Source organism: Pavona decussata, unplaced genomic scaffold (assembly GCF_977016875.1).
Source record: "Pavona decussata unplaced genomic scaffold, jaPavDecu1.1 SCAFFOLD_1, whole genome shotgun sequence".
NCBI lineage: Eukaryota > Metazoa > Cnidaria > Anthozoa > Scleractinia > Agariciidae > Pavona > Pavona decussata.
In genome coordinates, this window is record NW_028145425.1 from 1,162,626 (window position 1) to 1,190,000 (window position 27,375).

General features: G+C 37.2%; 3 protein-coding genes and 1 long non-coding RNA gene across 5 annotated transcripts in view; 3 read left to right on the forward strand and 1 right to left on the reverse strand.

The window, feature by feature from the left end:
- The first annotated feature begins 820 nt into the window (after window positions 1-820).
- LOC146490155 (pyridoxal phosphate phosphatase PHOSPHO2-like) lies at window positions 821-2,792 on the forward strand. Its single transcript, XM_085106228.1, has 2 exons — window positions 821-931; window positions 1,226-2,792. The coding sequence occupies exons 1-2, from the start codon at window positions 920-922 to the stop codon at window positions 1,931-1,933; spliced, it is 720 nt and encodes a 239-aa protein (XP_084962354.1). The 5' UTR covers window positions 821-919; the 3' UTR covers window positions 1,934-2,792.
- A 2,183-nt stretch (window positions 2,793-4,975) lies between these two features.
- Window positions 4,976-16,849, forward strand: LOC146490156 (transmembrane protein 198-like). Of its 2 annotated transcripts, XR_014857809.1 has the most exons (6): window positions 4,976-5,134; window positions 10,483-10,804; window positions 11,883-12,446; window positions 13,670-13,755; window positions 14,435-16,396; window positions 16,555-16,849. XR_014857809.1 is itself a non-coding variant. In XM_085088225.1 (5 exons), exons 2-5 carry the CDS (start codon window positions 10,483-10,485, stop codon window positions 14,480-14,482), a joined length of 1,020 nt encoding a protein of 339 aa, XP_084944351.1. In that variant the 5' UTR covers window positions 4,976-5,134; the 3' UTR covers window positions 14,483-16,849. The 2 variants fall into 2 exon arrangements, 1 of the variants encoding a protein (XP_084944351.1); XM_085088225.1 differs by having other exon boundaries at window positions 14,435-16,849.
- A 1,180-nt stretch (window positions 16,850-18,029) lies between these two features.
- The window catches only part of LOC146490157 (spartin-like), a 29,214-nt gene continuing 19,868 nt past the window's right edge, over window positions 18,030-27,375 (forward strand). Inside the window, exons 1-4 of the mRNA XM_085089587.1 lie at window positions 18,030-18,224; window positions 19,554-19,624; window positions 21,112-21,205; window positions 23,997-24,181. Of these exons, the coding sequence (XP_084945713.1) occupies window positions 18,172-18,224; window positions 19,554-19,624; window positions 21,112-21,205; window positions 23,997-24,181 (403 nt within the window). The 5' untranslated portion in view covers window positions 18,030-18,171. The remainder of the gene's footprint in view (window positions 18,225-19,553; window positions 19,625-21,111; window positions 21,206-23,996; window positions 24,182-27,375) is intronic.
- On the reverse strand, window positions 25,153-27,274 carry LOC146490158 (uncharacterized). Its single transcript, XR_014863921.1, has 2 exons — window positions 26,688-27,274; window positions 25,153-25,598 (listed from the first exon to the last, which is right to left on the reverse strand). It is a non-coding gene; the product is annotated as an uncharacterized LOC146490158 (long non-coding RNA).

The following is a 27,375-nucleotide window of genomic DNA, read 5'->3' on the forward strand; positions in this document are numbered from 1 at the left end:
TCTCTCTGAAAACGGCAGATCCGGAGTCTTAAATTCAGACATGTGGCCGCCATTGAACGAAAACAACTTTTCCAAATGATGATTTGCTTTGACGTCACACAAGTAGAGATGAGTGGGTCCCCTCCCTCGTGATATACGCGCAGATAATGGAGTTTGATTGGGCCGCTTTTGTTCAAGACAATCAAAACAATAGATCCCTTCTGGGAGAGGGAAGAATTTAATCTAGTTTTAATGAATAAATCAAATGATGACTTGACGTCACACAGAAGTGATGAGTGGGTCCCCTCTCTCGTGATATGTGCCTGAAAAATAGATTTTGATTGGGCCGCTTCTGTTGAAGACAATCAGAACAATATATCCTTACTAGGGGAGGACAGAGTTTAATGCATAAATTAATGTGCACATTTATGACACCGATGAAAAAAAAGATACCCGACCGAAACCTAGACACGTCATGCCCTGCGGGCATTCCGCGTAATTAATGTGCACATTTATGACACCGATGAAGAAAAAGATACCCGACCGAAACCTAGACACGTCATGCCCTGCGGGCATTCCGTGTAATAATAATAATAATAATAATAATAATAATAATAATAATAATAATAATAATAATAATAATAATAATAATAATAATAATTTGGGATGTTCCAGTTTATGCGGAACACACCATCTTCAAGTCCAACAGATTTGTGGACCACAAGGATAAGAAGGTGTGTGGGAGATCTGGGTACGAGATTAGTCTGCGTCCACCTGGGGCGAGGGGCGATAGCAATTGGTAAGGCCAGGTTACCAATTGTCTCCCCAGATTCCGCTCGACCCTGATTGTTAATGGCTGACAAGAGCTGCTCTGAAAATCGGTTGATATTATTATTTCGAGGGTTATTTCATTTATTTGGACTGTAGGAGATAAAAAGTGATGACAGAGGAGGTTTGTTTTAGTATAATACTGTATACGTATTAATCATTCAATATTGTATATTAATTTCTAGCTTTTAAAAGTTCCGTCGATAGAAAGACAGTACTTCTTGGTCTTTTCTTGCTCCAGCGTCTTTCAACTAACCATTGACCTGAAGTCTTACTTATTTTAAACAGTTATTAGTATTGTAAAACTCATACTGCTATAAAAAATCATTCATTATTCACTTAGGTTACTTCAGGTTTTAAGAAAAATTGTAAGCTATTTTTTTGAATTTAACTCACAGATCAGTTTTCTTTCATGCAGGTAAAGCAAGCAAGAATTCTGGTGATCTTTGACTTTGATCACACCCTTGTAGATGGAAACACAGACACGTGGATCACAAAACTGCAGCCATCAGCCATGCAGCTGATACGAGAGCACCAGCGAAATGGATGGTGCTGGACCGATATCATGGATAAGGTCTTTGGTAACCTCCATGCAGAAAATTTGAAAAAGGAAGACTTCAATAGGTGCTTTGAAAGTTTAAAATTCACAGCAGGGATGAAGGAAGCTTGTAATTTCTTGCACGAGAAAGGAGTATCAACAATAATCATCTCTGATTCCAACAGCTATTTCATTGATCATTTGTTACAGCGTGACTCATTATGTCACATTTTCTGCAGTGTTTATACAAATCCTGCAGAGTGGGATAGCAATGGATGCTTACACATAGAACAATATCACAAGCATGAGTGCAGTGTGTGTCCACCAAATCTCTGCAAGAGGAAAGTTCTTCAGGAGCATTTGGCTAATCAATGTCAAAGTTATGAGCATATTGTCTACATTGGTGATGGGCATGGTGATCTCTGTCCTTGTCTGGAGTTAAAACAGGCCGATTACATCTCAGCACGCAGGGGATACAAACTTTTAAACTGCTTACAAGGTAGACAAAGTTCTGAAGTCAAGGCAGAAGTTGTCCCTTGGACATCTGGTTTTGATGTTCTGCAGTTGTTTCAGAAGTTATGCAACTAAATAATGTGCATGATTATTATGCACAAAGAAAGTCACAAGGAATTGTTTTATGTAAACTGCCCATAACCTACTTTATTTTACTTTTTTTTACTGTAACTTAGCTATTCATCAGTGATCACCCAAAGAAATTCCATGAAAAGGTTTTGTGGTTTGCACAAAACACATAATTTTTATTAGAATTTTTTTTGAAAACTTTCAATTTTGCAGCCATTTTTGGCTCACCACAATGATTTGATTTAGTTGACTTCTCTTGAATCTTCAGATCTCAAGAGCATGCAACTTCAGAGTACACGCAAACAAGTTAGAGATTCTTGCGATTGTACACGCGCCACAACACGAGCAAAATGGTGGACATCAAGAGGGGAGCTGTAAATTTACTGAGGCCCTGCAAAACCCTTGGGCTGCCCCGCCTAAATTAAAGGAGTAGACCGTTGGCCAGCATTGTCTTGAGTTTAACCTTGCCTAAATTACATTTAGCCCCATAAAAATGCTCTTCTAACAGCGACATTATAGACACAACACAACAACATAACAAGATGCGGACGCACTCACTATTAATTTTCCTTTCATTTTGTATAAAGCATGACAATGCGCCAGGTTTCTGAATTTGTGTCAGCAAATGATGTCATATGCTTTACATTGTGAGCCTGTAAGCCTTCATAATCTGTGATATGGGTGGACTGCAAAAATATAGGATTAAAAAAATGTTTAAAGAAATTGTGTTGTAAATGTATTTTTTTGTGCAAACTGCAATTTTCTTTTTACAGTTCTAAGTTCACTTTTGGTGATGTATAGAGTTAGGTGAGACAGTAAAAAAAGAAAAAAAATTTGGTGATGGGAACTTTAAATAACAAAATTTTTCTTATTTATCTAGTACATGCTAATTGATTTGTTTGGTTACTTTGTAAGTGCATGTGCGTTATTTCATTGGCTTAACTAAAATTTATGTCACTCTTTGCCAGGTAGCTATAGATGGTGTAACACCATTATGGTTGTGTATTAAAGTGACATTTCAGGGAAGCCTTTTTCGTTTTTAAGAATAGTGATAAAAAATAAAAACAGGAAATAATTTACATGTTATTGTACTAAGAGTAAGGTCATTCTTTGTGATTGTTCTTGTCTGTGTTCATTTTATTAATTTGATGAAGATTCCTGAGAGTGAAATTTCAAATTAGAAAAGTCTCATTTATCAGCAAAAATATATAAAAAAATGTGTGTAGCCCATAGATTAATCCTTTAGGACCAAGATATGTGATTTGTGATACCCAACATCGCAAAAGTATAACTGTAAAATGGTTCTTTGATTCACTTTGACTTTGTGAAATAACAATATAAGGTGGCATAATGAGTCCACATACATCATGTGTATGGAGACATACATCTGAATATTATTATAAGGACGCTGTAGCTGGTGTATGAGAACTGTGTAACGGCCAGTTTATGTTGATTCCACATCCATATGTACACAGAAATTATCCTAGCTGGTACAGGTGTATAACATCCAAATATTTCTTGGCCTTCCCTGACATACACTATATACAGTACTGATCACTATATGGACCTTAGATTTCATGTCATGTCCTCATATTTTCCCTATACGACTTTGTGCACTGTCACTGTGTACTGATACTGGCAACTTCTACACCCCCCCCCCCCCAACAGCACAAAAGAGAAACATGACCAATTGCAGCCCACAGTGGTTAAAATCTATGCTAGCCTCTTTTAGGAAAATAATTATAACTTCAAGTAGACGTCAGTATACCATTAGAGGGTTTATTCTAGGAATTCAGGCTCCTGTGGGTATAATGGGCCCTCTTTGGAGGTCTAAAGGCCTGTTTACATATGTGACTTTTTGTGCCCCAATTATAGCTATTTGGGTGTCCCAAACTTCACACTGACAATAATTCAATTTTTTTTAATACTTTGTTAATATTATCAAGTAGGTACCCCTTAAATAATATGAGCAAAAGGAATATGGAAGCCTTTAATTACAATGTAGTAAATGCATCTACTTAGTTTGTGTGAACAGGTAGGTATTAGGGAATACTGCCTCCCATCCAGTTTAAAGGACCCCTTTCTTCCCAACCACCCCCCCTCCAAATTCCAGTGCATTTGAAAGTAACATACTGATGTGCCACCCTACAGATGGGACTGGTTTTATTGCCATTTTGGATTCAGTGAAATTTTGCCGTCATTTTTAGGAAAAATGAGGTCTCAGTGGAGAAAAATCATAATTTTATAGGATTAAAATGAGTGCATGGGTCTAACCTCGGTCATAATTCTTTGGCTCACCAAAACGGAAGGCTTGATTAAATTATCTTTCCTGATCTCATTATATTGGTGGCAATTAAACTCCATATAAAACTCGATATATATTGGACCTTTGAAATTTGATTTTAGGAACAAAAAATAATTATCTTGAAGTCAGACAAATTCAAACAACATTCCCCCCCAAACTTCAAGGTAAATAATTGATAAATTCCTTTCTGCAGTTTCAACCAAAAATATTAATCCGTTAATCTTGAACCCCCACTGTCTGATTGTTTTAGCTAATGGAATAATACACAGAAGCCTTTGAAATGGAAATGTTTGACTTCAGCAAACAACAGAAATGGAACAATTAAAAAAGTTATTTGCTAGCTTTGATCCTGGTCTCCCAAAAAAAGTTCAAATTTGGATAAAATGATAAGATATTCTACACAAGAAAAATAAATCATGCGTCTTATTTCTCATTTTGTACAAATATGTTTATAATGTAAACTCTTTTCCCTTATAGATTTCATTTACAATGAAACGTCATTCCGGTTGGTTGATTAACGAGAATTTAGATCTGACCCATATTCTAGAATAGAAACAATCATGGCTTTATAAACAAGAAAACAGTTGTAAAAGCAATTTTTTACTGTAGCCTTGAATACAAGCTTTCTATTATCATCATTTATTCTGAGGAATTAAATTTACCCGCCGTTAGACAGCAAACTCTGTCCAGTTTGTCGCAGTTGATCAAACAATATTTTCTCATGTCATGCGCAGTCAAATGATCAACAATGTTCGGACAATGCGCATCACAGAACTTGGCCATTTGTTGTTCATTTTATTTAGGGCGATTATTTCACGGTTGAGTTGTAATTTTTTAAACGGATACTGCCCTTTGGACGCGATAAACAGAGCCACAGCCGTTAAGTTAAAGCCCGTTTGAAGGTAAGTTTAGTTGTAACGGTATGCACAATGTTCAATATTCTGAAGGCCGAGTTGTAATTCTTCGTAAATTAAATTAAATTGCAACATCTCATTCCACGTTTTTAGCGCAAAAGCAGTGCAATCCCTGATCACACATTAGCGTAACAAGTTGAATCGTGCTTTGTTAATTGATAGCAGAGACGTTACGTCGCTGTGATAACAGCCAGCAGACTGTGCCGTTGTGTGGAAATTTTGTAATGAACAACTAAGAGCAAAATGGCTTGAAGCTGTGATTGAAGCTGAAGGTGGCCGGTTTCATAATTGTGCGCGGTTTCTCGCCAAATATCAGAATTTCCGTCGGTTGTTTTGCCATAGAAAACTGATTAACCTTGAGCTGCTGTCGAAAATCTGTGGAAAAGACACTTACGAGTATGTAAACGCACTTCCGATGGATATGCGAATTTGTCGCGTGGTACTAATATTTTAAAATGCAAACGCTCTCGAAGGTTCATGCATAGTTTTATCGCTAATCTCGCATCGCCAAGAGTGACGAAATTTATCCGAGAACATTTGGCTTTAGCAGATTTATAGTAGGATTTCTGTGATCAAATTTCAAGTTCAGTTGTGCTGCACGAAGCAAGCAGCACCTTCAGGCGAATGTTTATGTTGCAAAGTAGTTTGTTTCTTTCACTTAGCTTAAATGATATTGGCAATGATTAAACAAATGCGGTCTCTCATTTGTACCGTTTTAATTATGGCCGCCGACCTTTGGCAACATCCGGACTAGTCTATAGGGGCATGGAATAATAAATACGCGATAAGGTAGCGTAGTTTTGTATTCATTTTCGCGAAGCTTATGCGACAACAAAGGGAACTTGGGCTATGTTTGTTTTGCGCAAAGCACACGCCATATTGTTTGCTCTCGCTCGAATAAGTTTTCGTATGTAAATTCGCGTATTCCATCGTAAAAAAAACTCAATTTTCGCTTTCTCGTCGTCATCACATACTACAGGCTTAATGGATTAGAGTAGCCAGGTTAAATGTCAAAATGGTTATGGGTGATGTAGCAGGTACGCTACGTGGTAATTCCTCGTTGCTTAAGCTGAAGGGGGTTTCAGCGGCGCCTCACCTTGAACGGGATGCTTGCTGTTTAGTTGTCGTTGCGGTGGGTTTTCCCGTAAGTTTCATCGTACTAATTTATATAATGTTTTGAATTCCTTTCAGTTGTTTATGAAAAACAATTATACAGTACAATCTTTTTTTTTTTTTTTTGATAAGAGAACCTTTGCGGCTGAAATTGCCCCGGGGAGGAAGAAGGTAGGTCTCCGCTCCCACCAGCTGAGACCAAGAGATAAAGCTTTTTTATTCAGTTCTGCACTGTTTTTGCATGGAGCTGAAAACATGCGGCAACAATTTCTTTCAAATTACATTTTCATTGTTTAAATAAATTACTGATAGCAGATATGTATTGTAAAGCTCAGGTTATATTTTCTGGTCATAATTTTTCACAACTGAAGAAGATCAGAGTATATTAAATCACTAGTAAAGTGAATTCGCTCAACAACATTCTATACCATGTAACTGAAGAACATGCTAAGAACGTTTCAGGTGCTCAAAGCAGGGAAAAAAATTCCAGAACTGTATGCACTAGTGTACTCCATCCTTGTCGTTAAATGTGTATCAGGGTCTCTCAATCTCAGCAAAGGCCTTAGTGTTCTGTTCAGTCTGGATTGTTGTCAGGCCATTGTTTTCTCAGCCTTTATAATAAGATATTGTGCCCAGGTTAAATCTTTGTTTAAAAGGAGCGTTCTATCATGACAGTTGCCCCAGACTTACAGCAAACCTTCCAACCCATCACCTCATATGTATACCCCCCTCCCCCCCGCTCCCAACTAAAGTACTGTGCTATTTAATTCAACAATTGTATTTCATTGTTAGTCGCAATTTTAAAATAATTTTCAATATTGTTGGCTACAAATGTACATGGTGTCTCATGAGGAGAAACATGACTGTATTTTTGTATTTTTTTCTTCTCTTGCACTCCTGTGAAATACAAATAAGGTCAGATTTAGCTAATTAAAATTAACAATACATGGAGAGGAAAGGGGTACATTTTGAGGGAAATATGTGGTTTAACATACTTGGAAACATAATGTTAATGTTTTGATACAAATCTTTTATGTTGCACAAACTTTGCAAATAGTGTACACAACATTCCATGCTGGAGTCTCATTGTCCCATTGTGTGTGCACTGCATTATTTATTAAGATACAGCCACAGAAGACATAATAACATTTTCACTGGGCTTAAATGTTGTTGATAATTCCACTAGTCCAGAAGACCAATTAAATATCGGCCTTTGGTGGCAAGTTGCATTTTAATTAAAACATGAAGGAAATCAGCTGTCATGAATGAGATACAAGCTTTCTGGATGTAAATTGGCTGCAGTGTATCCATGTCAAGGAATCTTTGAAAATTGGCACTGTTTACATATCATTTTGTACCTTTGTACTTTTTGAAATTCATCTCTCTTTGACACCAAAAAGTTGGACAATGTAGAATATAATTTATACGAGTAACCTTGAGGTGAGTTACTTGTGGTTGGTTGTGTGCCCTAAATATTTCCAGTCAGAGAAATCTAATATTCTCTCTGTAATTTAATATCATTTTTGTCAAGGATATAGAAAGTGTAAAAGCCATGGGACCTTGTGTTGACAGCGAGGAGAAAAATCTGATTGTTTGCATTAAATTTTGTTAATAACCTGTTAAAGGTATATGAAAGCATGGACCAAAAATATACAGATTTAAATACTATTTAAAAAAAAAGTTTTTTCCCCTCTGAATGCATTTTGTTTTGAATTTTCCCTTTAAAAGTTAGTATGCTTAAATAAAGCTGATAAAAAAAAATACATTATGAATAGCTTTTGAGTTTTTGTACACGGATCCTACCATAGATCGAGAATAATGCAAACTGTTGTCAGTGGTTTCTCTTTTGTCATCCATTGCCTGGATAATTTATGAACAGTGTAAATAATATTTTCATTTTGATTAAAATTCCGCCTACATGCATGTAAGAAAGGCATGATAGCTTTGGCAGTGGAAATTTATGTTTAGTCATCAAGCTTGTTTCAATTCAATGTATCAATACATAATCAGATCTATTTTTGTGTGTTGATCTGATTTTATCATGGATTAAAGTTTATTTTGTCTAATCTAAGCTATTGTCTGTCCACTGTTGTCCAATCATAGTTTCTCTCATACAAACAAGCACAATGAATGTATCCCATTACAAAAAGAAAATGACAGCTGGCATATAATTTATTTTTTGAGCAAAGTATTTTTTTAACTAATTCAAAGAATCAGTCTGGCTAATTAACTTTTTTTAGTTTCTCTCATACAAACAAGCACAATGATCAATGTATCCCATTACAAAAAGAAAGTGACAGCTGGCATATAATTTATTTTTTGAGCAAAGTATTTTTTTTAACTAATTCAAAGAATTAGTCTGGCTAATTAACTTTTTGCTTAAAAACCAATTGAAACCAACTCAAGCGAAGCATTACTTGACATATACACATATGTTTTAAACAAAAGAAATAATTCTAGATCCATTTCCTCTGTTGTGTAGATTACTTGTGATACTGCATTTTAATTAAAGAAAAGTAATTTACTTAAGCTACTGACTTCTTTTTCATAGCATTTTTACTCAAAAACAAAATTCAGTACTAATTAAAGGTTCTTCCTTTTTTTTTTCATTTCATAATTATAATCGGCCGTAACAGTCTTTGGGCCAAAATAGAGTTTATTTGGGGTAATTTTGATTTATTGTGGAAAAAGTTACTTCCAGTTACTTCCAACCTTAATGTTGCATTTCAGATTTTGTTGTTTTAGCTCAAATTCACCAAAGTTTTTTGCATGTGATGTTTTATCCCCTGCTTTGCACTTTCTTCTGCTATAAAACTGAAATCTTGCCCATAATCACAGTTTTTTATTACAATTAAATGAAGAGCGAAGCAGCATATAAAAGTGAAAAACATTGGAGCAACCTTTACCTGAAGGAATTCAAGGCCACGTACAAAAACTCTGGTGAATCTGATGTAAAACGTACAACAACAAGATGCCTGCTATACTGGCATTACGTGTGATGCTGGGGCTGATTCATTTATTCCAGCTGTATGCTTCGCCGATTGATAAAACTATCCTTGCTAATGGAATAGTTTGAGTCACGACGATTGCGTTACGTTGTTTCCCTTGTGTTACGCGACTCAGACTATCACCGGAAATTTGTGAAATTCCATTACGATAACGTAAGCTTCTCAATGACCTCTTTTCAGTCTCGCGTCGTGGTCTAAGACTGTCAAACAAAGCACGATTCCTTCGCCAGGAACTCACCAATTTCCACCGTTTTAAATGTCGGGTGCTTCTTAGAAGTTATTCTTTCGATTCACCGCTTCAAAATGGTGAAATTTCCGTTTGAAAACGGCACACTCGAGTCCACAACATGTTAACAATATGGCGCGACAATTAAATTCATCTTTAATAAATATATCAAATGATGCGTTGACGTCACACAGGTAGGGGTGAGTGGGTCCCCTCCCTCGCGATATAAGCGACAAGAGTGGATTTTGATTGGCCTGCTGTTGTTGAAGACAATCAGAACAATACATCCCGAGTAGGAGAGGGGAGAGTTTAATGAATAAATTAATGTACACATTTGTGGCTATGACAAAGAAAAAAAAAATAAGAAATCGACCCGTTTTTAGACACGGTATGCCCCTCAGGGCATCCCGCGTGAAAAGCGGTCTGAAATGTGACACATACTGTAGGTCGGTTCTGCACTGAGCTCCTCAACTGATGTAGTTTGCATTAAAAATGCAGCCTTCAATTACATTTTATTTTGTCTTTCTAATAAAATTTTCTACTAATTAAAATAAATACAGTATTTACTTAATAACAATTATGTGAAGGTGTGGTACTGGTGTTGTAGTGATGGCGCATCTGACTCTAAGAGCAGACCGTTGGAAGATTTATTGGTGGGTGGTTCGAGGCTTAAGGTTGGTCTCTTCATTGATGTGTTGTACAAGAAACTTTGCTCCACACTGTCTCTCTTCACCCAGGTATATAAATGGTTACTGGCAACATGTTATATTATGGAGGGGATGGACTAGTATCCCATACAGCGGTAGGAGTATTGCTACTGTAGCCATACTCCTAGTTGCTTTATGCCACAGAAACTTGGTTAAGGTCCATCTGTGTGGGCCACTTGGGATCTTAAGTGCTACTTTACCTTTTAACCAAAATATAATTTTTTTTAATAGTTCATGATCAATGTGGTAACAGACTAAACTTATTCCGACCTGCTTCAACAGATGACTTCTGGAAGGCTTTCAACACTATTGCTGATTGCTGCAGCTATTTTAAGCATACATGGGCAAAACACCACAGTTAGTCCCACTGCAGGAAATTTCAGCTCACTGGCAAACCTTACAACTACTACGTCAGCAATGCCAAAGACCCAGAGAACTACAGAGCTACCAACCAATACAACACAGAAGACTACTGCCATTCCGGGGATAAAGAAGGGTGAATGTTACGGCTTTGAAGTGTTTGTCGTGAACAACCAGCTCAACATACCGTATACTGTCGCATGCTGTATCACTGTCCTCTGTGGATTCTACCTGGTTTTGTTTGGTAAGATTGATTGCTGTGTGAGTGCATTGCATGTAATTTTATTGGCATTGAAAGGCTGATTTCAAAAAAGGATAGAAATTGTACTATTGTATTAATCGTTTGCATGTGACGTCATGGCGGCCATGTTGGTGTACTGGAACAATAAGATTTTTCTCCTCTGGGACTTAACTCCATTTTTATGCAAACTATATGGATTGAGCAAATTTTCTTTTATTTTGTACACCAACATGGCGGCAGTGCAAACCAGCTATAAATATATTATTGTCTTTCTTGTACATTTCTTTACATGGACAGACTTTGAGATGTAAATGAATTTAACCTAGCCCCGCACATGAAGTTGTCTGCCCATGTTCATCCCAGACAGGCAATCCACCTATAATATGGGGCCAGTGTTGAGAAGGGTTTGTGCATCAGACAATACCAGCAGTAACCACCCCCCCCTCCCCCCCCCCCCCCTTCTCCCTGGCCTGGACATAACTGGGCCATTTCCCCTCATAATGTCATCCTGGGACGTGAAGAGGAGAGACCCTGGGAACGAGGTTGAATAATTAGAAGATACATGTAAATCTGTGATTAACATTTTCTAAGAGGAGAAAATGAAATGGTACAAATGTCGATACACCAAATGAATGGTAAACTGGAGCAATACAGTGAAATAAGAAAGTCAGCATAATGCAAGGGGAAAAAGCAAGACTTGAGCCACCAACATTTCCATCAAAGTCTCAGACACACAGCCTATTGATAAAACAAGCTGACCTGCACCCACACCTTTGACTTGCCCTTGACTTATTCCCTGCTACTCCCAGTGGAGCATAGGTCCATGGAAACTGCAGCCCGCCATTTCGATCTGTTTTCAGTATCCTAAAATGTGATCTACTGATCTTTGTTTAAATTAAAAGTAAACCTTAACCCTACCTAGACCGAGGATTTGTTTTTCTGTCTTCTGGGCCAGTCTAGATAGGGTCAGCAAAGAACAGAGATGCACGATGTTAACACAATGTATTATATACATGCACATGGCAATAGCAAAAAAACTGTAATGATGAAGTATTAATTAAATAAAAAAATATACTTGCAGGGTACCGATTTTTCAAGTGCAGCCTCTTCCTTCTCGGCTTCCTGTTTGCCACGTTCGTCACCTACATGATCTGCAGTAACCATGCCGATCTCCCCACCTGGGGCCTTGTTGCAGTGTCCATTTCTGTGGGAATATTCTGTGGCCTTTTGACAATGTTCATAACGTACTGCGGTTTATTCCTTGGAGGATTTGGTCTTGGTTTTTTCATCGGCATTGCTATATTCTTCGTAGTCGAGACGTTCTACCATGTGACTATAAGATGGATACCATTCGGAGTTCTGATTGGCTTGAGTTTGGTCTTCAGTCTTTTGACACTCAGATGGCAAAAGGGATTCTTTATCGTGGCGACGTCTCTAATAGGTGCAGTGATGATCACTGGTGGAGTGGACTATTTCATTGAAGAGTTTGTGCTGGTTAAGTACGCGTGGGAGCGCATCATGGCAAGAGATGGGAAGATGGAGTGCTGGGTCACATGGATCATTCTTGGAATATGGCCAGTGATGTTTATTCTTGGAAATGTGGTCCAGTTCTGCAAGACAGGAAGGAGCTTTACTCACAGAAAAAGTAAGTGATACAGCAATATTTAATTCACTGCAGGCCAGTGCTAATTTTCTACATTTAAGGGAGGAATTAAGGAGAGGAAGTATTTTATGAGGGACAAAGTGCTTAATTTTTTTTTTGACATAAACATGCAGCTGAAAAAGCACGGTACTGAACAATAACAGAAACGTTTTAACAGTATAAATAATTGTAAGATACAGATGTTCGGTATAACATAAACAGAGTTGATATTCAGGGATTTGAGTGCACCCAAATCTCTCTCTCATGGTGTCAAATTACCCTTTCAACTCTGTTGATAAAACCAAACAATTGCTTTCACTCCTCCACTGACGCAGCACAACAGTTTCTTAATTTAATGAACTAACCTTCTTATATCTGCGTGTAACGATACAAGTTTCCATAGTTTGCATAGAATAGCATTTGCTTGTCCTTTTCAAGTCAATGTACACGTATTAAGTACGTAAATTATGATCATCCGGGTGAGTATGAGTATGACCAAGGCACGTATTAGTCATACTTTCAACCCAGGGAAGGGTACTTGACCCGTGTTTGGTTATAGGGGTGCCGCTGGGGGTTTGAAACCCTGACCCTGTTTAGGACGAAAATAACCTTAAACACCTACCCTGTGTAGAACAATGTCCTCTATTTTAAGACCCTATTTAGGACAAAGGACAACGTCTAGCTCTTGTGTTACACAAGTGTTTATTGGCATCAGTAACAACATTTAAAGGCCCACTATCACTTACCGGACATGATATTCCATGCATTGAAACACGAGCACCAATCACAACAGATAAAATAATACATTATCTAGAAGTAATGATGAAAAATCCCAAAATTTCGTGTTAATGGCGGTGAACCTTAGATGGAAAATTATTTGACATGAAGCATTGTTCACTAAAATAAATACAGACAAACGTCTCTGATTTCGGATTGCCAAATACTAAATGACAGTCTTGCAACCATACCCTGTCTAGGACGGGTCCAGGACAGACTCGCTTGAAATTATAGTATACCCTGTTCAGGGCAGAGAGGCCAAAAACCATACCCTATCCAGTGGCACGTCCATGTATGGCCCACATAGGGGAGTACCCCCTCCCCCCCTCCTGGGACTTTCAGATTGGAATGTACTGTAGGTGCAGTATGATTTACTCTTGAAAATGTTTACCTGATTTAAGTCGGAGAGGTGTTGATATTTTGAGATGTAAATTTGAATGTCTTTTCAGGATCGGATTCTGTGTCGCTCCAAGGTGAAGACAAGGCAATGAAGAGATATCGCAGCCTCAACATGAATGGTGATGTAGTAGCTAAGGTATGCAAATTATAAGTAATGATGCCTGATGTTTTTTTTTATGCTATCTAGAACGGTTTCCGATTGAGTGTCATAAAACCAAAACCAAAGTAATTACTCTGGCCAATCGCAACAGATGTAAACAATGCGATGAGCCAATCAGAATTCAAAGCAAATACATGTAACTGGTGCCAAGTGCAGGAAAACGTGTGCGGCAAAAACACGAATGGTTTTGGTTTGGGTTAAGTCATTATTTTTATAAAATTTATTACTTACCCAGACGAGTACTAATTAACAACTGTTATAGTTTAATCATTCCTTAGAAGCATAGGCCGATATGCTTACTGTTGCTCTCCAGAGCTTCTTAATTCTGTGTGACCTAGCTGATGCCTATGCCACTCATTCTTGCTTAGCTTGTACGGTCAGTCTTAATACTAATATTTGGCTTTGAGGGAACATGATATCCAGGGGTAACTCATAGAAGCATAGGCCAATATGCTTACTGTTGCTCTCCAGAGCTTCTTAATTCTGTGTGACCTAGCTGATGCCTATGCCACTCATTCTTGCTTAGCTTATACGGTCAGTCTTAATACTAATATTTGGCTTTGAGGGAACATGATATCCAGGGGTAACTACAGTGTAATAACATTTAGTTGTTCCGCTCACACTTCTTCACCTGATGTCTGTTACTTTTTTGCAGTCCTACTACACCAGAGAAGAGGACGAAGGCCGCCCAACAGATGTTTAATAACCCTTGAAACTTGACATTTAAATCGTCATGATATGGCTCACCAGTAATTATTATAATAAGGGCTGTCATAAGCAGCCGACAACTGGCTATCAACCTAGACTGCAAGCAGTCTCTCTTTTGCTCGAGAATCCACCGGGAAGAACACAAGATATTGCTTGTGCTATGCCGGTTCCTGCACTGCCGCTCGATCACACGACTCGTCCACCAAATATCATGCTCGCTCAGTTTTTTGTGTTCTTCCCCGTGGATTCTCAAGCAAAAGAGAGACTGCTTGCAGTCTACTATCAACCCTGTAGGTGCCAATACTGACCACTCGACCATGTACTAAGAAAGTGGTAACCAATTCTCCCAACTTGTATCATAAGAACTTTAGATAAGGAGATCATTGAGGGGAATATTCATGCTGATATTTATATTGGGGCTTAAAGGGTTTTAAAAATGCAGTTTGAGGAGACGATAAACGTACCCTTTGTGGCTGGCACTATGTACATGTACATGTATTGTGACCTTCACAAAATCAGTCGAAAGAACATACATGTAGTGAAGTATTTAATTTTTAATTTTGTTGAAACTGCCATCAAATCATACTTGTAGTGCTTTAATGGCCCATCAAAAACTGGCAGTGTTGTTAAAGAAGTTTTTTTTTCTGTTATCATTCCTTCGGCATACTGATCAAAATTGGCTAAAAGGGAATGGGGACATAATGGATATAATTATGTGGGCTATTTAATCAATGTTTTATCCTAACTTTGGTGATCTATCAAATGTTTGGCCTTGCAGTGCTATTTTACAAATAAGTTATCTAATTTGAGCCTTAGCAAGGGAGCTCATCAGTACCGAAGCCCTTCTTTAATCCTAAAATGTAGATCAACACAGATCAACTTAATTTTCAACAATTATCAAATTCTATGTTTTATCATCGACTGATTAGTTTTAAATATGATTATATAAAATGAACATTATTTTTAGGCAGTCAGTGAAAGTTTTGTGTGGCTTTGAATATACAGTATACTGAAACATGCATGGTTAAATATGTAAAATATTCAGTTATTACATTGTTGGTTTTCAATGCTTGAATTTGTGTAGGATTCATTGTATTGAAAATTATGCAGCAATTGCATGATTATTCTGTATTTTAATTAGCATTAGCCTTTTTTTCATGCATAAAAAAAATAATGGTTTATTGACAGGAGTTGTTGAATTTGCTATGTTACTGCAGCAGTAGATTAGCATGTTAATGTTGACTTCAAGAATTGACTGTCCCATTCCATTGTAAACAGCTAATTTGTGCATGAATTATAAAGTCCCTATATTATATTATACAAATTATGTTCAATTGAAGAGCGTTGCAGGGGTTTCATTAAGGACCTGCCAGCCACCTGGCATTAATTGACCGTCTGTGAACACAACTTTGCCGAGCTCCCTACCAATGTTTTCAATAAAGAACATATTCAAGTTAACTTTCCTGTCCAGGTGTAATGACCTCTTGTTTGACAGTTCTAAATCTTAATGAAGCCCCTGGCATTGTGTAAGAGAGGTATTAGTTTAGATTTGGCCTTGAAATGTGAATTGCCTAAATCAGCGCTGTTTTGGAGCCCAAGCTGGTCCTTATACAGGTTTAAAGGGTTGATTTAGAACTATTTGGATGTTCAGTAATATGCCTCTCTTAAATAAAGCCCTTCTATCAACTGTGTTTGGTTTCAGTTTTGAAATGTAACAAAGGCCAGTGTACAGTGCAGCATTGTGCTGGCATGGCAATATTGCAACTTGTTTCCATGCATGCACCTCAGATTAATAGAATGTTGTACACAGCAAAACTTTTATGGCAACATTCCAAGTTAAAATAATTATTTTAATTGATTGTTTGTTCTAAAGGTGGCCATTTATCAGCAGGCTCAAGATTAAGGGTGCGTTTTTTTGGGAGAATCCAAAAACGGATTTGTGATCTCAGATCATTCGGATCATGGTGCATCAAAGGAACCGACGAAGGTTCCTTTGAAGCACCATGATCCGAATGATCTGAGATCACAAATCCGTTTTTGGATTCTCCTAAATAAACGCACCCTAAGATTTAGTTGTCTCATTGTACTATTTTTGGTCAACATGGCACCTAAAACTGTTACACCCTGGGGAGGGCAGACATCATATGCATGGGTGCACAGTGCAAGCTGTACTGTTGGTTGGGCCTTTTAGAGTAGGGCACTTTACACTTTACAGTAGTATGCTAGGAAAATGTAAATGTACTTGAAAGAAGAATGTACATGTAGAATAAATTTTGTAGGATAGTGTACAAATGAACTTGAATAAAGATATATACATGTATATATACTTCTAAGCTTATATTAAATAATTAAAAGAAGGTTATGTCTATTGAGAGAACTTACACGTACCAAGCAGGGGATTTCTCCCTCCTTGACTTTTCTGATTATACCACGTGGCTCTACTTCAAAAAAAATTTGTACTTGCTACTTTTTGTTTTATGTAGTTTGGGACAAAACAGATTTGGGGCAAAAAACAGCTCACATCAGATATTAGCAAATTTTATAAGCCACCGATTAATTTCTGTGTGCTCTCATTGGTCCAATCATGTCATGTGGTACGATGTGGTACAAAATTTTAATCTCGTACCATTCTCGTACCCAGATCTTCTCACTCTGGGCACGACATGAACAAAATCTTGAGTTTTCAGAATCATACTAGCTAAGAACAGAGGGTCTACAGAGTACAGGTAAACCCCATTGTTTATACGGACACTGTTGGGACCAGAAAAGTCTCCGTATTACGGAAATTATATGAGGTGGGACAAAGAAAATTGTCTGTATTATAAATATACTCACTATAATGCGTCGATCAATTTGAAACTTCAACACCCCCGGCCCGGTATTTGAACTTTTAAAAGTCGGCTTGCTCAAATTATTCCCTACACGCAGAAATGCCCTACCCTAGCGGCGAATTTGATGATAAAATGACCCTCCCAAAGAACGAATTGCTCCAAGTTTTGGAATACACTTTTGGAAAACTGGTTCACTCACATTCAATCAAATTTTCTACACGTTACGTGCCTTCGAAAACACTGCAACGTTTGTGGTGACCTTTTTTGATGAGCCAATCGCCCAGAAAAACATGTTTCCCCTTGATCCGCTTGATGAATTCAACCAAGGCATTGAATTGCATGGATTAGGAGTTGGCAGGTGCATGTATTCCGCCATGCAGACAAGAGTTGGCACGGAAAATGGTCAAATGTACCGGGTATGCCGGGGGAGGGGGGTGGGGGGGGGGAAGGTTGTTGAGGGTTTGTTGATCAATACCTTGCCCACTTGTAACAGCACATCCTCGGAGCAAATAAGCTACTCCCGCAGTCATGTCATCGAACATAGGTATTTTTAAGTTGACTGTCAAGTGGGCTGGGCCACGTCTTCGTAGACAAAAATTAAAGCTACAATAGCATTGCAGATATGAGGACGTAGTCCAAGGTCGTCCAAGGTCAAATTGAGGAGAACTGTGCAGCGGTTTTCCCTACGTCAATATAGGACGTCATGTAATTGACGTCAACAGGATAAAGAGAAAATGGTGGTCAGATTTGTCAGGTGAAATGAACGTCTATTTATAGCATTCTTCGTAATGATGTGTGCTAGCTGACTTCTTCAGTGTAAGGCAGAACTTGTAGAAGAATAATCTCGGCAAGAATGGAGAGAGAGGGTCTTAGTAAAGTAAAATCACACCACGATGAGGCCTTTCGGTACGTTAGCTTCCAGTAGTTATGATAAATGTAATCTAATCCGGTGGCTTGTAGCACCAAAAACATTTACTTCGATCGATACCATCGAAATATATGTAAGTTCTTACTACGCTATCACAACGCTTTATAATTTTCACGGGGTTGATGTTACTAATTTTTACAGCGTTGAATGAGCAATTAATGAAAATCTCCTTGATGTGGCAACAATGTAAATTGTTCCAAGGAAAATATTCGATTCCTTATGGATACAACTGTATTTCCTTAAAGTTAAGCTTATAGTAAGCTTAAGTCTTTGTTGAGCATTTAAAAGATTTCCTTGCTTCCATGCTTGGTTTATGCGACAACTTTTAGTATATTTCACATATATGTCTGTGGGAAGTTAACGATTGACGCTTCAGTTTGGCGTTTTATTTGTCACATACTGTATGTGATTACAGTGGTGGAGGAAACGAATGTTTGGTGTTATTGACTGATTTGATAAGGTGCAGTAATTTGGCCACCGTAAAGAAATTCAAGGGCTGATGTTTGGAGCGTTAGCCCTTCATCACATTGAATTGAATCATTGTATTCGTTGTGACATTGGGCTGATGCTTAAACATCAGCGCTCAAATCTCTTTACAGTGGCCAAATTACCTGTTATTAACTCTTCTGAATAATAAAACCAAACATTGCATGCATCTTAAGCTGTTAATTAACTGAGACACGCTAAGAATATATGTTATGATTGTTTATCGACCTTTGTGCAATTGTCTCATATCACTAAAAGAGGCAGTGTTGTGTTACAAGGTTAACCATTGTGTAAAAAAATTATGAGGATTTATATGAGAATTATATAAATTCAGGTCAAAGGACATACAAATAAAACAAATCAAGCAAATTATGCAACAGTTCCTGAAAAAATCCATACCCAACCCACTGAAGGTCATCAGAAATTCCTAAGGGGATGGGGGTCTTAAAAGCCAAATTTTAGATAGCAAAATATGAAGCAAAACTGGAATTTCCTGGGGAGGGAGGAGAGGGGGTGGAGGGGGGGGGGAGGTGCAAAACAAAAAATTTTCTGTGAGGAGTGTATGGATATTTTCTGGTCCATTACTGCACAATTTGCACTATATACAAACAGGTGCTGTCTACGTCATCTACGGTTGTATATGTGGTCATTTTGCTGTTGTCATGCATTTTAGCAAGGGTTATTCAGTCATGTACAGGGATTAGTGTAATACATTTACCCTTACTAAAACACATTCAAACAGCAAAGTAGATATTAAGTTTTAAGTACATGTATTTCTAATTTTAATGTGTTTAAATATGACTCTGTTTTTAATTTATTAGTTACATTAATGAGGCACTGAAATTTGATGAACAAGGAAAGATACAAAAGGCTGTTCAGTTGTATCACAAAGGTAAGAAGCTAACCATCACTGGAACCATTAGGACAAGGTCCTGGGGGGGTGGGTGGGGACGGGGAAGAGGGGCATCCTGACAGCTGTTGATAATAAGCCATTTCCGAGTTGCCGTAAACCTCATTATGAAAGCGAGGCTAAGTGCAAAGCGTTTCTTATGAAAATTAGTTTTGTTTGCATATGAATTAAAACTAATATTCATAATAAAGAATTTGCACTTAGCCTCGCTTTCATAATGAGGTTTACGGCAACTCGGAAATGGCTTATTAAAATGTTGTGGTTTCATAGTTCTTTCACAATCAAGGGTGCAATAAATTTGTTCTACAATGTATGAGAGCCTTTTAGTTTGGAAATTTTAGCTAAAATTTTAAAAACATCATTATTTTAGCTGAAATCTAGTTTAGGATACAATGTTTCCATGCATAATTTACAATCAATTTTCACATGTATCGATAAGACATATCAGTTAGCTATGTTCTGACATTATTTTTGAGTTTTATTGAGTGACCAACATTTTTAAGGTTACCCGGGACCTTCAGAGGTGTCTTCAGAGGTGTCTCGCGTTCAAGCGATGTAGCGCGTCCGGTTTAAACTGTAGATACCTACACCCATCAAATTAAAGCTTATAGAGCTGGCTTAATCCAACTAAACCAAGAATTTTGAAATAAAATGAATTGCCGAATTTTTAGCACTGTTTTCTCGAATAAAGTTTTTTCACTTGGAGGAGCCACTTCAAAGAGCTAAAACTCAAAAGGAATTTGTTCGTTTGAATTTTGGACAGTAGCTAGTTTAACATATAAACAACAAAAACGTGTCTGGGAATTTTTTCTTTTGAAATATTTTTTCTCCGAGAGTGATTTTTGTACGATTACTCCACATTTTTTTCATCCTATTTCGAAAATGCTCTATAACTTTTCACTGCGATTGAATATGGCAAAACGCAGACACATTTTTTTTAGCGCTTTGGGTCAGGAAACTGATGAGCAAATTAAATTAGCAAAAAACAAAATTCACTTAGACTTGTAGCTTTAAAAAGGTGATTTGGACGCTCGCAATTAGAGGTCGTGAAAAATTCTACAATTTATTTTATTTCAAAATTCTTGGTATGGTTTGAAAGTCAGCTCTATAAGCTTTAATTTGATACAGGGGTTTAGGTATCTACAGTTTAAACTGGACACGCTACATCGCTTAAACGCGAGACACCTCTGAAGGTCCCTGGTAACCTTAAAATAGAGCTAACTGAATTTACAGTCGTGTATCGGGGTAAATTTGAGCCAAGGGAAATTTGTAAAATTAATTCAAGCTAGTTAGTGGTGAGTTCAAGTATGCTGATAAATGACTGAAGAAATGGGGTCAATTATCCGGGGGAAATTGGATTTGTTTGAGTTAGAGGGGAATTTGAGTTTTAACCCAGTGAATTAGCGGGGTTCTACTGTACAAACAATGATTAATTTTTTCTGGGAAACTTTTCATGTTCTTTCATTTAGGCCTTCGCAGTCTAGTGGTAGGTTTGAGTGTCTACTGTAGTGGTTCTGACCCAGAATGGCAAAAGGTGAAAGAAATGCAGGATAAAATGAAATCGTAAGTACTGTAGTTATCAAAGGAATGATAAATATAAATAATTTAAATAATTTATTCGCTTATGTTGCGCATTTTCCATGGCAAGATGATCAAATGTGCATTACAATAATTACAAAAGCCAATATGTATGTAAACAATAGGAGTATTACTTCGATTATAATAAGTTATGATTAAAAGTAAAAATATATAATAAAATGTAAAATGTAAAAATAAAAAAAATAAAAAAATAAAAAAAAAATGTATATAAAACTACTTAAAAAAAGAAAAATAAAAAAAAATCAATCAGGAGCGAATGCCATAGTAACAAGGTATGTCCTAAGTAGCGCCTTAAATTGGGTGATGTTGCCGCAGTCTCGTAAATGTTCTGGTAAATCGTTCCACAGGCTAGGTGCGGCCATTGCAAAAGAACGATCCCGTAATGTCTTATATGATTTAAAACTTGGATGGCGTAACAATAAACTGTCATTGGATCTTAAGCCATACTTAGATGGTGTCCTCACAACTATAAGGTCCTTGATGTAGTTGGGTGCAATACCATGAATAGCTTTAAATGTGACGAGCAGCAACTTAAATTGGATCCTGAATCTGACTGGCAGCCAGTGCAGCCTCTTGAGCAGTGGCGTCATCCGACAGTATTTAAACTTGCATGTAACTAGCCTAGCAGCAGCATTCTGGACGCGTTGTACTTTACCTATTTGGTAGGCAGGGAGTCCGTACATTAAGCTATTGCAATAGTCAACCCTGCTCGTGATGAACGCGTGCACAAGCGTCTCCTCTGCATCCCGTGACAGGTACTTTCGTATACATCTGATGTTCTGGAGATGGTAAAACGAAGCACCGCAGGTCTTTGTCACATGAGAGGCCATCGAGAACGTTGCATCGAACCACGCACCAAGGTTTTTTCACCGTAGACGATGTTGGTATCTGCGCCTCACCAACGTGAAGGCTGCTGATGGAGGTCTTTGCAAGCTGCTGCCGCGTACCAATCACAATGAACTCTGTCTTCCCATCATTTAACATGAGACTGTTCAGCCGTGCCCATGACTCAATGTCACTTACACAGTTCTGCATTGCCACTGCGACGCACTCTTCACTGACGCCAGTGCCGCAAGATGGTCTAAAGGACAAGTAGACCTGAAAGTCATCTGCGTATGAGTGCACTGTAGGTTGGTGCTTCCCGATGGTATCAAATAGACTGCTCACATAAATATTGAAGAGCAGAGGTCCTAAACAGGACCCCTTAGGAACACCAGAGTTCACTCAAAATGGTCTTGAGAGAACACCATCAACAGCCATGCGCTGAGAGTGATTACACAAGTAGGACCGGAACCATTCTAGGGCAATGCCCCTTACTCCAAGCTTTGACTGTAGCCGGGCCAGTAGCATGTCATGATTTATATAATAACAGTCTCGAAGGCAGCACTGAAGTCCAGAAGGACAAGCAGTGTCACCTTGTTGATCATTCATGTTAAGGAGAATGTCATTCCGCACCCTGAGCAACGCTGTCTCCGTACTATGATGTTTCCTGTACGAAGACATGTTTGTAGGGTAGAGGCCTTGTTCATGCATATGGTCTTGTAGCTGTATTGCAGCAGCTGTCTCCGTAAGCTTCGAGAGGTATGACAAGTTACTGACAGGACGGAGGTTCTTCTTGATCTGCTCAAGCCCATCTTTTTTTGAGGAGAGGGTTAACAAGAGCCTCTTTCCACTGAGTCGAAAAACAGCCTGACTGGAGTGACGAGTTGATAATAGAAGTGAAGACTGGGGTAAGCTCGTCAAGATATTGAGCCACTAGTGAAGTCGGCGATGCACATGTAATACTACTTTTGTTAAATTATGTAGAAAGAGCATGTGTGTTTTTTTTTAAACAAAATTTCTTTATAGTCCTATAAAGTTCTCAGTGATAATTTCCACACTGATAGCACACTGATGATGTGCTAACACCTATATTGTACATGTACACTGTATACCTGCTGGCAAAATCTCATGTTTCTTTAATTATTTGTTTGATAACTACATTTTACAATACGATCAATAACAGTCCTTAGCCTTAAGCATGAGAGACACAAATACATGTATACACCTGTACATTATTACATGATGCATTTTCACTGTAGTAAACGCAAATTATGAATAGAATACATTAGGTCTCATGTGTCATCCATGATCCTCACTTTTGACGATCTTAAACTCTGATCTTTTTTATTTAATATTATTTGAATTATTTTTTTATTGGATATTTTTAATATTTAATGGTATTTAATAGTGGTGCAATGTATACTTGGTTACTGGGACAAGTACAATGTACATTAAATTTAATATTATTGTTTTGATATTTTTGTTGTTTTCACATGACTGTATAACTGATTGCCAGTCTGTGTACTAATAAGAATACTTGCACCTTTGCATTATTGTGATTATTATTAAAGTATCAATGAATGAATTGATTAGAGCGGTTTCCAATTGAGTGTCGAAAAACCAAAACCAAAGTAATTATTACTCTGGCCAATCACAACAGATGTAAACAACACAATGAGTGAATCAGAATAAGAGGCAAATACATGCAACTGGTTAGTTACAGCTGTGCAAGTGCGGGAAAACATGTGCGGCCAAAACACGATTGGTTTTGGCTTGGATTCCCATTGGTTGAGAAAATGGCGCGAGTTTTGTCAACCAATCACAGAGCGTAGTAATGCAAAACCAAAGCAAAAGCGAAATTACTTTCGACACTCAATTGAAAACATAATTAATGACTAATTAATTGTGGCATATTTTAAATCAATTCTTCCAGGGCAAAGGAACAGGTAAAGGAGAGAATAGAAGCCATAAATGTCAGCATGAATGCTCCATCTGCTCCCAGTGAAGAGATTGTTGATGGTCAAAGTCAAAATGGATCTCTCGCTAATGGAGAAGCTGAGTCACAAGAAAAAGAAAATTCATGGGAAGACGTCAGGGAACTGCTGGTCCTGGAACACAGTATGTCACAATAATTGAGTTTGTTAACTGACATTTAAGAAATCGACAGCAGTTTTTTTAATGGTCTATACACTACAGTGTAGTTATAGACCATAAAAATGACATACATGTAAACAAATGTTTAAAACTCAAGTGGAACAGGTCGTGGTTTCACTGCCAATTTTTGAACACTTTATTTTTATGGCATCATTTTATGGTCTATAAGAGTATAGATCATAGAATAATAATAATAATAATAATAATAATAATAAAACTTATATAGCGCCGATATCAATAAGACTATTTTCATCAGCGCTTAAAAACGTAAAACTAGAAACTATATAAAATTATAAAAAAGCTTTCTGAAATAAAAATGTCTTGAGTGTCTGTTTAAAAGATGCTACAGACGGGCTACTCCTGATCGCATAGGGCAGTCCCAGGTAGAAATCTTATTAAGATCTTATTAAGATTCTTATTAAGTTTCTTAATAAGATCTTATCTTACTTCTTAGTTAAGATTCTTAAAAGATTCTTACAAGATTTTGTAAGATTCTTACAAGATTCTTACAAGATTCTTGTAAGATTCTTACAAGATCTTGGTAAGATTACAATAAGATCTTACAAGATCTTAGTAAAATCTGATAAGAATCTCAGTAAGGAACTTGCAGTTGATAGTCAAGATCTTACAAGACCTTGTAAGATTCTTACAGGTTTCTTACAAGATCTTGGTAAGATTCTTATTAAGTTTCCTAACAAGATCTTATCTTAGTTAAGATTCTTACAAGATTCTTACAAGATCTTGTAAGATTCTTACAAGATTCTTACAAGATTCTTGTAAGATTCTTACAAGATCTTGGTAAGATTACAGTAAGATCTTACAAGATCTTAGCAAAAATCTGATAAGAATCTTAGTAAGGAACTTAAAGTCGATAGTCAAGATATAATAATCAATCTCAAGCTTAAGACAACATAAGAGGTATTATAGGACACAAATCAAGATTTGACCAACAGTTTATTAGAAGGTCTCACACCATAAAATTGTGAAATTACTATAACAAAGACTTCAAAAAACCGTTTATATGATCTATAGAAAACCTGTTATTTCATTTAATGATAATTTCTTGTCCCCTTTATTTACAAATCATGCAATAAACTGAACTGGAAACTGAGTTTTACTCAAAAATTAATAAGTGAACCTATTAAACTCAATTTGGTTTGATTGTGTCCCAGAAAATTTACACAAAGGTCTGCATTTAACTCACAGATGCTCACTCAGTTCAACTGGCTCTAAACATGCACTTTCATAATTTGTGGTGGCTCAGAAAAATACCACGGATGCTTTCACTTTGCAAGTGCTCCAACTTATAAAATTAATAAAATATTGAAAAATTAATCTTCTCCCCCATTTCATTCAGCTGCACCTCCAGGGCTAGAGGGACCTGTACAGGAAAGTAAGACAGTCATGTTAACTTATGTCCTGACCAGAGTACACAGTGTTATCTCATTCTCTTACTTCAGTCAGCATTCTCACAATGTTTTGTAGTAGCACATGCAGACAACTCAGCACTGGCTGCCTTGTTCATAGGAAACCCAAGTCTAAATTTACATGTGGCTTTGATGTACATGTAAAAAGAAAATTCCATGCTCAAATACAAAAAGATTATTATAATGATTAATATATATTTCATTGTTAACTGTACAGATGTATGTCTGGGCAGTGCAACTTACATTGTAGTTGTGCCTGCAGTGAAATAGGTCACTCTTTATAAGAAAACATGATTGCATTGATCAAAAGGGTTGTTACTTAGTGTTCCCTTTATTTTGCTTGCTATTTTCAACTAATGAACTATGATATCAAGTACTGATCAAATGCTGTCATTATGCAAGTTACAAAATTTTATTTAGTATTATAGTTCCTGAGTAGGAGTAGCAGAAGTCACGATTTACAACAAAATTAAATCAGTTAAAATAGACTCCAACAGTCATAAATATAAGTGACTTTATTGAGCAGGATTTGGTGTCTTGACTCTGAAGTTGCAGTGTTGAGTCTCGACCTTGACAGTACAAAATGGAGTTGAAAATCTACAGTAAAACCGAAAATTGTGCACTTTAAGTCAGTTCTTCTGAGTGATCACAGTGACTGGCTAGGCTGTCATTAACTTTTTAGACAATGTTGCAGTGAGCTTTTCACCCGTAACAATCTTGTTAGTTCCTGATCTGAGTAAAATGAGCCATACACTCAGCTCCACGAAGATCATAAACTGATCTTCACGCCAAATCAAGATCGATCACTCACGTTTTCAGCTTATACCAAGACTGTCATGATATTAACCCGGCTACAAATTACTCCATAAAAACGTTTTCAAAGGCTTCTTATAAAAACTAAATGGGGAATGACCACCTCAACAATCTTCAAGAAGCACATATGCATGCTCGTTGTCTGCATGGATCCATGTTGTCTGTAATTTGCGTGGATGATCACACATTTTCATGCAGTCTTTCACAAAATGATTGGTGTCGAAACTTACCTCTTTCTAAAAAGTGATTGTCCACAGTTTGCTGCTTGAAGCCATCATTTTTTAGCTTTAACAGAGGTAAAATCCAGAGGAAATGTGTGCTGAAAACTTGAATCCCGCCTAACATCTAACATGAAACGGTTTCTCCGAGCCTGCAGTGGCATATCTGCTGACCAAAATGGTGCCCAGTCTTCCCAGTCTGAATGAAATCCAAGATGGCTGCCGGTGTTGCTGTGATTCAGTGTGATTCCGGCCCACGTTTATCCACATTTTCTTGCTCATTTTAAAAGCTAGCATTGTACATGAAAATCGTAGGAATTATGATTCAAAGCACTGTTGTTCTTTTTGGCATTAAATGGAGTTTAGATTCATCAAAGAAGGTTTGTAGGTATTAGTGTTTTCACAAATGCGTTTCAGTGTTGGACGGTGCATTAAGTTTTTTTATGCGAATACAATCTGTGAACTGCAAACTGTAAGTCTTGACAGTCATATCTTTTAAGCCTTTTTTTAGAAACGGACATGTCTACATAGCGTTTATCAACTTAGGACACTGAAGAAAGAGATTATCACAGAGAGTCTTGCTGGCATTTATTCTTAGATCCTGTTTATTCTTAGATTCTTGTAAGAGATTATGAGGTCTTAATAAAGAATTGAGATAAGAGAAGGGTTTTTTTAACTAAATCTTCCTAAAAACTGTTTT